Genomic DNA, 13,691 nt, shown 5'->3' on the forward strand with positions numbered 1-13,691 from the left:
GCAGTCCTGGATCTGCTGAAGAGACCTAGAGGAGAAGCGCTTCAGAACCTACACGTTGCGTCTTAGGCCCAAACATGCATAAGCTTAAGAAGGACGCAATCCTGTTATCCCGTTTCTTCGCTACCCGAGAAAGGGGGAGTGGAGGGGCCAACGGATTCCGCCCTCTTATCTAGTTGTTGATATAGGGCAAGGATCCTGGAGAACTAGCTTGAGTAACGCGAACTGTGCAAAACTTCTCAACTCCTCACAGCACTCCCCCCACCCCCATCTGTACACGTGTGAGCAAACTGAAAAATGCAACAAGGACAAAGAAGCTTGCAACTTGCAAGCGCGCACTCACCCTGGGCTGGGGAGCCCAGCCGGCCGCCGCCCGCCTCGGCCGCGCGCTGCGGCCCCACGGGCCCGGGAGCGGGGACTTCGCCCGCGCCGGACATGGGCCGCTCCGCCGAGCCCGCGCCGCGCCGCTGCCGCCTAGCTCGCCGCCCTGCGGGGCGCACGGAGGAAGGGCTGTGAGGTGCTGGGTGCAGGGAACTGACTGCTTCTGGCGGAAAAAAATTTTTTTAAAAAATTAAAAAATGTGTTTAGAGAAGAGCACACCACCCCTGCGGGACGTTCCCTCCCCCTTCACTTCCCTCCCTCAAACTCCACCCCGGGGAAGTTTTGATTTGAAACTAGCGAGGAAAACTGTTACTGCGAGAGTTGACAGCGGCGGGGTCCCGGGGGTGCGAGGCGGACCCAGAGGGGAGGGGCTGGAAAGAGAGAGCAGGTTTGGGAGAAGCCGGGGATGAGGCGCAGACCCCTCCTCTTCCCCGCCCGGAGACCACCACCTACCTCCGCATCCCCTTCAATCGCTCCAAGCCCCTTCCTCCTCCTCCTCCTCCTCCTCTTCCGCCCGGGAAAGTTAGCGAGGCTTCGGCAGCGGCCGCATTTTCGCCCGGGTGGCCTGACGACGGCGGCAGCGGCCCCTACGCGTCCTTCCCGCCTCCCTCCGGCTCTGCCCAGACGCCGCAGTGGCGGCAACTGCGGCAGCGGCGGCGGCTCTGACTCCGCGCACTCCGCCCCCTCTTTCCAGCCAGCTCACTCCGGCCGGCTCCCCAGCGATGGGGCCTTCCCCGTCTCTGCCTCTCTTTCCCCTCTTCCACTCCTACACTCCTGAAACACTTCTCCCTCTGTTGCTCCTTTTCATCACTTCCGGACCGGAGAGGCCTCGAACTCTTGGCAGGCGGCCCCGAGGAGGCGCGACCCGGGTTCGGCCCCGCGGTCCCTCGCGCCCTGCGCTGTCTGGGTCAGGAGGCCAGAGCCGGCCTGTGCTGGCGCGGGCTCCCCACCCGGGCGCTGCGCCTTCCCCGGGCTGGGAAAGGGGAGTGAATGGGCAGGTCCCTGGCTGCCCAGACGTCCCCCTACCCCGCCCAAAACGTCACCTCATTCCTTCTCCCTACTCCAGCCTCCAGACGGAGGCTTTGGGAAGACCCTGAGGGAAACCCTTAGGGTGGACAAGTAAAACCAAAACACTGCTACAGTATCGAACTTCCCTGGCGGGATAGAGAAAGTGTGCGTTTGAAAACTTGACCCCCTCGGTTAAACGTTTACTCATTTCATCTCTGGCTCTTAAATTATTCTTACGTCAAACAGGATTTCTGATCAGGTAAAACCAGTTGCAGTTGCGCGAATCCACTGAAGGCATCCAGGCAAACAAGGTTGGCACCCTTGAGGATGCCAGGAACTGGCCCCAGCCCGGCCTATGGCAAGCTGATGCCTCACTGGATCAGTGGTATCTGAGGGAAGATAAACTTGTGGTCGGAAGTAAAAAGCTGATCAACTTTCCGTTTGTAAGTGAGACATTCTGATTATAGCTTAATCTGATGAGCCGAGAATAGCAAGTGTAATTTACAGATAAAAAGTACTTTAATCATATACTCAGATAACTTTTGCTCTTTATTTCATTGTGAGTGAAATGCAGAATTCATTTATAAAAAGTTAGAACGAACTCATTCTTCGACTCTCTAGGACAAGCGAGGAGGAATCACAGTAACGTTATCAAAATTGAAGAAAATGTACATTGGATTCACTGTCTTTCTAGGTGCATCATTAATAATATACCAGAAATTTCATTTCTTCAGAAAGCCTATTGGAATCGATTAGAATTGATTTCAAAGATTTATTTCTTACGTATGAAGAGACAGTGCACTCTAACTTGATTTCCATGATTGTAAAAAAGCCAGCCTTCAAAGTTGCTGAGGACAGTCATTTAGACCATACTTCCCCAAAAGACAAATGACATCTTGCCCAATGACCCATAACTTTTTTTTTTCATTTGGAGATTTCAGAAATTGTATGAATTTGAGTGCATTAACTCTCTTGAAAATTTGTCTAGGAGCCTGGACTGTTTGGAATCTCTTTGATGGAAGCAGATCAATTCTGAACATGACTTCGTCACTACTACAGAACAAACATTTAGGATGTCTCAGAGTCCACTGCATCATCATCTGCACTCAAAGGAGGTTTACCTGCTCTGGAAAATTCTGTTTTATCCCTGTACCATTCCTTGACCTATTTTTAAAATTCTCTCACAAAGATGTTAAGATCCAAGAATATAAAGAATTTACAGCTTTCTTCTAGAAAATCATAATCAATGAGAAATATTTGTTCATTTAATTTCACGCAGTTCTTAATATTACAATAATGGAGAAGACACAAAATTTACATAACATTAGGAGCAAATGAGAAGCTGTAGGGTAGAATCACCAAGGTGGTCAGATATGTACCTCGTTCAGCCTTATGACTTCGGGCAGTTAGTCACCCACTCTGTGCCTTTGTTGCCTCATAATATGAGAATGAGATTCTTTGTAGTTTCTTTATGAGCACTAAGTAAGGTAGTTCTCCTATAGTATTTGGAAGACTGTCAAATAAGGGAAAAGGTGTTCAAAAGTATTAACTATTATTACCATTATACACAGAAACATTTGATGGGTAATGCTGAGCCTGCCATAATGACTGTATCAAAAGGGTAATATCAAAATACCAGGTTGCCATTCTATGCACCTGACACAAATGATCTCAATGAATTCTTCCATCAGTCCTATAAACAAATTGCTTAGGATTAGAACTTAGGTCTGTCTGTCTTCTAGGCGATCCTGCATCCTTGGTAACTCAAGTCCTCCTCTGGGACTTAGAGGTGGTCTTAATGCCATTAACCTGGTGTCTGATATGCCAGGAGTTAAGTGTGGGCTCCTGAGTGTTCCCCATGACTCCCATTTCCCACATCCCTGGCTGTAGTTGCCTGTTCTGATTGCTTAGTTTGTTTCCTGACAAGCACACAAGTACCTTCATCTCTCATTGTTGTACTCAGTGTCAAGAACTGAAAATTTGTGTTTCCCCAAAATTCATATGCTGAAATCCTAGCCCCTAATCTCATAGTATTAGTAAGTGGGACCTTTGGAGGTAATTAAGTCATAACAGTGGAGCCCTCGTGAGTGGAATTAATGCCCTTACAAAAAGACACAAGAGGCCAGATGTGGTGGCTCACATGAAGGCAGAATCTTTTGAGGCCAGAACTGTAAGACCAGCCTGGGCAACAGAGAAAGACCCGGTCTCTACACAACTGTTTTTTAAAAATTATCAGGGCAGTCCACGGCCATACCACCCTGAACGTGCCCAATCTCTTTTGATCTTGGAAGCTAAGCAGGGTCGGGCCTGGTTAGTATTTGGATGGGAGGCCACCTGGAATCCCGGGTTCTGTAGGCTTTAAAAAATAAAAAAATTTAAAAAATAAAAATAAAAATTAGCAGGGCATAGTGGTATACTCCTGTAGCCAGCTACTCTAGAGGATGAGGCAGGAGGATCACTTAAGCCCAAGAGTTGGAGGTTACTGTGAGCTATGTGGGCCACTGCACTCCAACTCCAGCAACAAAGCAAAACCCTGTCTCTTAAAAAAAAAAATACACACGAGAGTTCCCCAGGCCCCACCTTCTAATACCATCATCTTGGTGATTAAGATTCAACATATGAATTTTGGGGAGACATATTTTCTAAGTTACTGTTTATAAAAGCCACTCTGGTATTATGCATAAAATTGTGTGTAGGACTGAGAGTAGATCTAGGGAGTCCAATTTGGAGGCCAGGGCTAATGTTGGAAGAGCCAAGTAGATAGGGATAAAGGATGAGGAAGCTAGAGGAATTAAGAGACACTGCCAGCTTTCTGCGATTAGGTAGATGGTGGTGATACAACCTACAGAGATGGAAACATTCAGGAGAGGCTGGTTTTGGGTAAAGCTGCTGAGTTAATCATGTAAATGATGCAGTATGTGTGAAAGGGCTAATTGAAACTGTCCTACATAGGCTGCTGGACATGTGCCTGGATTATAAGCATATATAGGGCACTTTACTAACTAGCAGGTTGTAAAAGTGCCCAAGGTTAGTGTGCAGAGTGAAAGCAGAAGCCCTAAGACGCAGCTGTGCCCTGGAACTCAATCCACATGTGTCCTTACTGGCCTGTCTCCCTTTCTCCACATCCTTCCCAGTGGCATAATACCATTATCTGCCTGGCTTGGAGAACCACTACTGTTTATAAGTGCAACTACTGTCAGTGTTCCACTTGCTACCCCAGATTCCCCTGAGTTGTCTTTATTAAGCTAGATTTTGCCATGTCTTATGCTATCTTAATCTGGGTGGGTGGAAATTCTCCAGGGGTATCAGCCTGCTGGTGGAACTAAATGCCCTAGCCCTGGATCAAAGCCCCCTGCCTTTGAAATTCTAGTGTGCCTTACAACCATTCCTGCCTAGTGATGTACACACTAATGATGATATGATAGTATGTGAACACATTGTGAAAACGGTCTGACATGAGCTAAGCAAATAAAATAAAGAACTAATTAAAAGAGTTTATAAAGCATCCTTATGGACTACTTAATCTTCATCATTCATTCATTAAACATTCATCAAACACTTATTGTGCACCTACTATATGCTAGGCCACATGTTAGGCTCTGGAGATAAAGAAATTTGATTTGATGTCTTGAAAAGCAGCTAAATTAGTTTTCACTTGAGCAGAGGCTTATTTGCCTGGTAAAATCAAAGTTAATCTCCTGGCATAGATCTCTAAACCAGAGGTCTACAAGTGGGGTGTGTAACTGTAAGGGCATCCCAAGGGATGCATAAGACAATCTACTGATATGTGGGCAGAAAATATTAGAGTGAGCATTCATACATGTTTTTTATGTTATAATTTTTTATTTCTATTTCTTAGTATGTTTTTATGCATTATATTGCACATTCGTACAAAAGTACTTGGGTATGATTTATAAGTAAACATACATTAAGGGTTCACATTCAAATACTTTGTTTAAAAAAAATTTTAAATGCTTTGAATCCTTTAAGGAGTCATTCCCAGATTATATCAAGGGTAGGTTTTCTGGAAAATATATTTACCTCCTTTAGGTTAGAAGCAGGACTTTAGCAATCCCCAAACCTAGTGACGTAGAAACCAGGAAATAACATCAACACACTACATACCTAAAATAACCTTCATGATGTTCAGAAAGTGCCAACACAAAAGGCATATTTCTTCTCAAATCCTACATGTTCTTTTGTGAATACACACCTCTAATCAAACTTTATTTTCTTTTGTTTCAGCTCACAGTATTTTAGAAGAAGAAAACTTAGGGCAGAGGGATTTTGAGGGGAAGAGATTAGCTAAGGGATCTATTAGGTCAGAAAAACTGACAGCAGGAGAGATGACAGCTGACAGACAAGGAAGATACAGGAGAATAAACATGTTGTAACACCTTTGTGAATTCAGCTTCGTGAAATAGTCAATGTTCCAAATGAGACCCTGAGTCATTAAGGAAAGAGTCAGTTAGTTTTGTTAGTGCTTTGTTCTGTTTTTAGGGGGTCAGGTCAATCTTCTTACATTCTAGGAAAAACTCCTTCAAGCATGTTCAAAAATTCCTTTTAAAAAACATTGCTACTTAAAAGAGTAAATTCCACAGATGACAATTTTACAGCTGTGAGGGAAATTAGCAATCATAATTCCAGGCAAAGCTGTCTTGATGGCACTGCTCCATCCACCTCCTAGTACTGTGTCAGGTGCACTCAGGGGCAGAGGAGGTCAGGTTCACAGGTTTCTGGAACCCTGCTCTTAAAGTAGAACACGTTCTTCTTTTTCTCCATAATGTATCAGTCCTTCTCTTAAATTTTAACTGAAACAACTGGTTCTTCCACTTTTTGAAAGTTAAAAAGTCACTAGTCTTACTCAACTCATTCATTTAACATATAAAAAAAATACAAAGACATAAAGCTTACTCACTAGGTTCAACAAATTTATATTGAATGTTTGCTATGTGTCAAACCACATGCCAGACACTAGCGTTTCAAATATAGAAGAAATACTGTTTTAGTCTTCTGGGAGTTTATAGTCTATAAGGCCAGGGGCAGAAGAAGGCAGCAATGTAGCAGCAGAACAGTCACACAAAACCTTACCATACTGCAGGAGCAAAAAGGAAGTAGCACCTACCTAACTCAGCTCAAGTGTAGGTGGGGAGAGTCAGGGTACATTTCAGAGAGAAGATAATACCAAACTGAGTATTGTCCTGAGTAAGTTTGCCTTTCAAAGAAGTTAGGGAATTCCACAGAGAAGTAACATTTGCAAAGACGAAGAAATGTGAAAGCCCCAGAGAAGTTAAATGACTTGGCAAAGGTTAGTTAGTGGGTTAATTACAGAGTCAGCCTTAGGAGCCTAAGTTTCTTGTCATCCAGGCTTCTTGCTCTAGCTATCTGGATAATGCATGTAAATGAATCCATCACTTCTAATTGATGGTGAAGCAAGGGCATGCCTTTTGTTATATTTTGAAGTTCTTAAGATTTTTCTGTTGTGAATGGGTAACCAAAGAACCAGGCATAAAGTCTCTTGTTGCTGAATTAGTCCTCTCCAAGCTCTCGATTAGTGTCCCTTTCAGTTGGCTGACTTCTCTGGCCTGGGGCACTGGCCTTCAGGGTCTTTCCTTGCTGTCACTGTACTGTCCTTCTTGTGTTTTAAAGAAAGGGAGGGAGATGTTAAGGCATACACTGGCACTTGTCAGATAAAAGCAACATGACTGAAGACAGAAATGAAAATGGTCATAACATATACAGTAGACAATAAGTAGACATTTGCTTCATACTTAGAAAGTGAACCTGGATATTCCAGGAGAATAAAAATTGTGGAAAAGTAGTAAATACAAGAGGCTCCTGAAAATAATGACCAAACTGCTGAAACTGCAGTTGGAAATAATGTTAGCATGATGATCATGACAAAAATGTTTAAAATGGTGTAGAAGATGATGGTTCTATTGTTACTATAACCCCTAACCTCATTTAAAGTCTCAGGTTAAGAAAGAAAATATCAGCTTTGAAATTTGAATCAGTGCTCATATTTCTTCAAATTTTTTATTAAGAAATACATGCCAAATTTAAAAAGCAGAATTATAACAAAACTACAGTCATGAGCAACATAACAATGTTTCAGTCAACAACAGATGACATAATGGGAGTGGTCCTGTAAGACTGTAACAGAATGCCTTATATAGGTCTACCATTTTTTATCTTTTATGCCATATTTTTACTGTGCCTTCTCTATGTTTAGATATATAGATACTCATTATGTATCAATAGCCCACAGTCCTCAGTACAGTAGCATATTGTACAGGTGTATAGCTTAGGAGCAATAGGTATACCATACAGCCTAGGTGTAGGCTATACCATCTGTGTTTGTGGAAGTACACTCTGTGACATTCACACAACAGTAAAATCACCCAGTGACACATTTTTCAGGACATACGTTAAGCTATGCACGACTGTATATTGTTCACCCAAGCATGGTACCTATAATCAACATTGGGAAAAAGGCAGGGTTTCTTGAATATCCTTCCACCTCCCATCCTTCTTCTCTCTCCTACTTCGAACAGCCCCTGGCTGTCACCCTGGCACTTGCAGCTCTATATTCTTTTCTTCCTACCTTAGGTAATCAACTTTAGACAGTGTGCAAATTTGTGCCAAGCATTATAAGGAATACATTTGATTTTACATGTTAAATACAAAGATATGAATAACTCATGATCTTCTTAACTCTACCAGCAACAGTTATGTCTCTATCTTCATAGACCCTCAAAAATGTATTTAGGCCCACAAGGAGACATAGAGAGGTTATTTATTGCCACACTATTTGTGTGGCAGGGAGTTGAAATCAACCTAGGCACTCATCCTTGGGAAAGCAGGAAGTTGATTAGGTAGATGCACAGCATGGGATATTGTGTAGCTGTTAGAAGGAACAGATGATAAACACATGTAGAAACAAAATGGATCTAAAAATGAGAGTGAAAAGTGCAAGAAGCAGAATGCATTTTTTGTTTAGCATCAATTTATAACTAAAAATATGTGCAGGGAGAACAGAGCACATCTTATGAGAACGCACACAAACAAGCATATACATCAATATATGAGAATGCTGACCTCTGAGGAGACAGAGAAGAGAGTGGAGAGTGGGAATAAGAGAGAACAAATAAATATATGCAGACAAACATAGGCATAAAAAGGGGCGCCTTGCACAGACCAGTGAATATAATGTACCATATACCAAGGTGCTGATTAACTCAACTCTGCTCTAGAGGTCCAAAATAATGACTATGACCATCATAATGACAATTTCTACTATGACTACTACCACCATCACCACCAGAAATAAGAAATCATCATCATTATAAAAATATTACATGAATTTGTATTGATAGATTATCAGGCAATGTAATAAAATTACTAGACGAAATGAAGATGTTATATATCCCTAAAATTAGGTAGAAGCGACTACTTAGTTTGGCTTTGTTTAAGATCAGCAGCACTAGAAAATTTTGGTTAAAACAGTATATCTATACATATTTGTGTGTCTTTTTAACCTAAGCTCATCCAGGTTGAGCATTCCCAATCCAAAAATTTGAAATCCAAAATGCTCCAAAATCCAAAATCATGTGTGACATGACACCACAATGGAAAATTTCACACCTTACCTCACGTGACAGGTCACATATATTATTTAAATTACTATATAAAATTCTCTTCAGGCTACATGTTTGAGGTCTATATAAAACATAAATGAATTTCATATTTCAACTCGGGTCCCAGCCCCAAGATATCCCATGATGTATATGCAAATATTTTGATATCTGAAAAAATCCAAAATTCAAAATGCTTTTGCTCCCAAACATTTTGAATAAGGGATACTCAACCTGTAGAGCTGAATGGTGGTTCATTAAAAGGTATGTTCATGTCCTAATCCTGTTTGCTATCTATTTGGGTAAATAGTCTTTGCAGATGTAATTAAGTTAAATATTTTTAGATGAAGAGATACTCCTGGATTATCCAGGTATGCCCTAATTTCAGTGGCAAATATCCTTATAAGCGACACACAGAGGAGAAGACACAGAGGAGAAGGTGTTATAAAGATGGACACAAAGGTTAGTGTTAAATGACCACAAGCAGAAGAAGCTGTCCAACCTACAGAAATCAGAAGGGTCATGGAGTGAATTTTCCCCTAGAGCCTCCAAATGGAGGATGGCCTTTCAACACTTTGCTTTCAGACTTCTGGTCTCTATGACTGTGAGAATAATGTTTTGTCCTTTTAAGCCACCAGTCTTGGGGTGATTTGGCACAGTGGCCACAGGAAACCAATAAAACTTGTCTTTAGGAATAGTGAAATTGAGGTTATTTAGGCTCAGTGTGCCAATGTTAAGTATTCTAATTTTGCTGTTCTTTCCCTATGAAGAAAACAAGCAATCTTACCTTTTCATTCCTGAAGGAACTCAGGTTTTTTTTTTTTTTTTTGAGGCTGACATATGTCTGTCCCAATATCTCTGCAGCTCCAGCCCATCTCTTCATTATAATGACTCTCATGTAGAAAGTTTCTTAAAATGCACACTTTTTTTTAAACCACACATCACTCAATTTTATCCTTGGGATAACTCTTTGTAACTGGTATTAAATGTATTGTCATCTTCGCTCTGTAAGTTGGAAAGTGTGGAGTTAAACTGAAATTTGCATCTAGACTTTCTGTTAGGTCCTAGCAATACAGAATTCATTTGTTCAACAACAGAGATTCATTGCTTTGCCAAATACTGGAGTAAAATGGGAAAGAAAGCTGATGTGTTCTGGCTCTATAAAATTTAGTCATGAGGCAGATAGACATTAATCAAGTAATCACACATATAAATATATAAGCACAAATAGTGTTTAGTGATGAAAATGATGAAATGCTGTGAGAGTGTGTAGGAGGCACATAGAATAAGAGACAAAGGGCTGGGCGCTGTAGTTCACACATGTAATTCCAGCACTTTGGGAGTCCTAGGTGGATGGAGCACTTGGGGTCAGGAGTTCAAGACCAGCCTGGCCAACATGGTGAAACCCTGTGTCTACTAAAAATACAAAAATTAGCTGAGCGTGGTGGCACATGCCTCTAATCCCAGCTACTCAGGAGACTGAATCAGGAGAATTGCTTGAATCTGGCAAGCAGAGGTTGCAGTGAGCTGAGATCAAGCCACTACACTCCAGCCTGGGTGAGAATGAGACTCCATCTCAAAAAAAAAAAAAAAAAAAAGAATTAGAGACAAAGCCCCTGCTCTAACAGAACTTAAAAGAACAGTAGGGAAAAGGGCCAAGTAAAGAGAAGATTAAGATATAAAGAAAAGATTAAAATAAGATCTTCATCTTAAAAAAGAAGGTCTTCATGGAAGATTCATACGATAAGATAGGAATTAGGTTCCGTGGAAGGATGGAAGAGGCAGCATGAAACCCAATCTGGAGAGAAAGGAATTTGAGAAATAAAATGAGTCTGGAGAAGACATGCTGGTTGACAAGGAGTTAATCCTGGAACAAAGGAAAGGAAGGGAAAATAGAGCAGCATGTGCAAAGATACAGGAGAAGACGTTCAGAGAACAAATCTCATGCCTGCTCTGTTGTATTTCTTAAAATGCATATCAAAATAGGGCATTTACACATTCCAGAAGTTTTAAGTTCATCTCAGAATTCTATTATAGGGCTTTACTCTCTAACAATGAGACTGTTCATGCAATTTCCCCCTAAGTGATCAGACAAAAACTCATTTGAAGTATGTCCAAGATGCCCTTGGCTGCATGTTGCTGGCAAAAATTCACATGATAGGAAAAAAAAAGTATTCTTAGAAGGTTCACTTGCACTAACACCATAAACTGCACTACCAACGTTAGAATAGTGTTGCTTCACTTCATAGGTTACATAGTGTTGTTAAAGTGTGACCTCGTCTGGAGGCCCTTAGTTCATCTATTTTTATCCTATACTCTATCATTTAGTTGCTGAAGAGCAGAAAAAAATCTCTCCTGGGTCTCTCAGTAACCAAGAAGCTGGTATTTTGAAAGCCCACTAATGAGTAAGAGATAATTTTTTTAACAAAAGAAAGGGAGTGGTGCTTATAAAGATATAATTGTTAAACTACGTCAAAAGAAATATACAAGAAGTATAAAACATAAACATTAATGCCAAAGATTATAAAAAGGTAAGGTTGAAATAAACCATTACAAAATGAAACCACTCTATTTGCAATTGCTGGAGTGACTTTAGAATATCTCATTTGGTATGCACTCAGACCCACAGTGCTCTTCTCTTAAATACTGACCAACAGACGTTGTCTGTGGTTGCTCGGTGTTACAGACACTAAATCTCTCTCTTACAAAGGAGCTGATGCCTTCAACACCAGATAGAAGCAACTTCTTAGGGCCACCCAGATTTTTTCCTTCTGATAAATCAGTCCTTGTAGAGGGTGTGAGATTCTCTTAGTATCACTTTTGTAAAAGCATTTTAAAAATTAAGTGTAATCTTCAATAGTAAGCATAACTGCCTTCAAAACAAGGCTGGAGGATTCTTAAATAACGCAAATTATGATTCTGATTTTTAGTTCAGCATAAAGATCATAAATCACTTTCTTTCTTCAGCTTTGCTAAAGTCAGGCTTTCCAAGAGACTCATCTTACATCAAGGAGCCACATCCCTCCCCAAACCCCTTCCCAGTCAGTATAGACAATGGAGCAACAGGGGAAGAGAAGACTTTTGATTAATTAGGGAATCCTAAACCTTAATCCAAGAGTAAACTGAAATATCGTAGCAAAACAACCAGCAGTTTGAGATACTTCTTTAGTGGCATTTGACCCAAAGCAACAGATATATGAAAAATAACACATATTTAAATGAGTCAAAATGAAGAAAATTCATCTTTTCATCTCTGGCGAGCATAACATCATTCTTTCAATTTGTTAAAATTCCTCCAAAAAATGATAACCTCTACCTTAAAGAATCTCGCTTTTGGGATTATGGATAATACAGAAGCTTAACTAATAAAATATATTAATAAAAATGTTTACTTATCTATAAACATGTAGTTTTGTGATTTTAGTAGGAGACAAATGGAAATTCCAAATATTGTATAAAAGATATATATTTTTTCTTATATTATAAAAATTTTCAAACTATTTTATTATCCTCTATATTTTAAATGCGTAACAGTAGCATAATTAATAAATTCTTTAAAAATTAATACATTTTAAAAATCAGCTTTAAGTTAAATCATTACTTTTGGTGGTTTGAAATGAGCTCTTTCATTGACATATCAAACCAATAAGTAATTAATTTTTCATACAGTCAAGTTATAGCTATTATACACAATGAACAAATTTGTATTTCCGAAAATGATATAGTCAACTTAAAACATCTAGTTAATTCACAGTAGCCAAGATTTAAAAGCAACCTAAGTGCCCATCGACAGACAAATGGATAAAAAATAATATAGTACATGTACAAAATGGAGTACTATTGAGCTATAAGTAACATGAGATCCAGTCATTTGCAACATGGATGGAACTGGGGGACATTATGTTAAGTGAAATAAGCCAGGCTCAGTCAGACAGACATCACACGCACTTACTTATTTGTGGGAGCTAAAAATTGAAGCTTTTGAAGTCATGGAGATAGAGAGTAGAAGGATGATTACCAGAGACTGGGAAGGGTAGTGGGGGTGAAGGGATAGGGCATAGTTAATGGATGATATGAAAACATAAATAAAATGAGTAAGATCTAGTATTTGATAGCACAGCAAGGTGACTACAGTCAACAATAATTTATTGTACATTTATAAATAACTAAGAGTATAATTGGATATACCACAAAGAAAGGACAAATGCTGGAGGAAATGAATACTCCATACATCCATATGTACATATGTGCTTATTACACATTGTATGCCTGAATCAAAATATTTCATGTACTCCATGAATATATACCCCCACTATGTACCCATAAAAATTAAAAATTAAATAAATAAAATGTACTGCATGCTTTCTTAAGTACAAAAAAAATCAAGTTAAATTACTTTATGTAGATGATAATCCCTTTAGTACTTACCTTTACAAATTGTAGTAGAAATTTAATAATTTATGACTCTGAAATATTTTGTTCCCCATCAGTCAATGTTTATATTATATAATTATCTGTTTATTTATATATATATATATATATATCTTACTATTGCGTAATATGAAGGTATATTTGAAGATTGCTGTATTTTCTCTACAGTATCATGAAAATTTCTCAACATTAAGGTAAAAGAACTTATGTATATGGAGGTCCAGAAAATGTAATTTTCCT

General features: G+C 39.9%; 1 protein-coding gene and 1 pseudogene across 1 annotated transcript in view; one reads left to right on the forward strand and one right to left on the reverse strand.

Moving 5' to 3' along the window:
* The window catches only part of MDFIC (MyoD family inhibitor domain containing), an 88,533-nt gene extending 88,099 nt beyond the window's left edge, over positions 1–434 (reverse strand). The window contains exon 1 of the mRNA XM_021673408.2: positions 341–434. Coding sequence (XP_021529083.2) covers positions 341–434 — 94 coding nt within the window. The remainder of the gene's footprint in view (positions 1–340) is intronic.
* Positions 435–3,626: 3,192 nt separating this feature from the next.
* LOC135274597 (5S ribosomal RNA) lies at positions 3,627–3,744 on the forward strand (annotated as a pseudogene).
* Positions 3,745–13,691: the final 9,947 nt, after the last annotated feature.

Source organism: Aotus nancymaae, unplaced genomic scaffold (assembly GCF_030222135.1).
Source record: "Aotus nancymaae isolate 86718 unplaced genomic scaffold, 86718_ANA_hifiasm-v0.15.2.pri h1tg000002l, whole genome shotgun sequence".
Taxonomy (NCBI): domain Eukaryota; kingdom Metazoa; phylum Chordata; class Mammalia; order Primates; family Aotidae; genus Aotus; species Aotus nancymaae.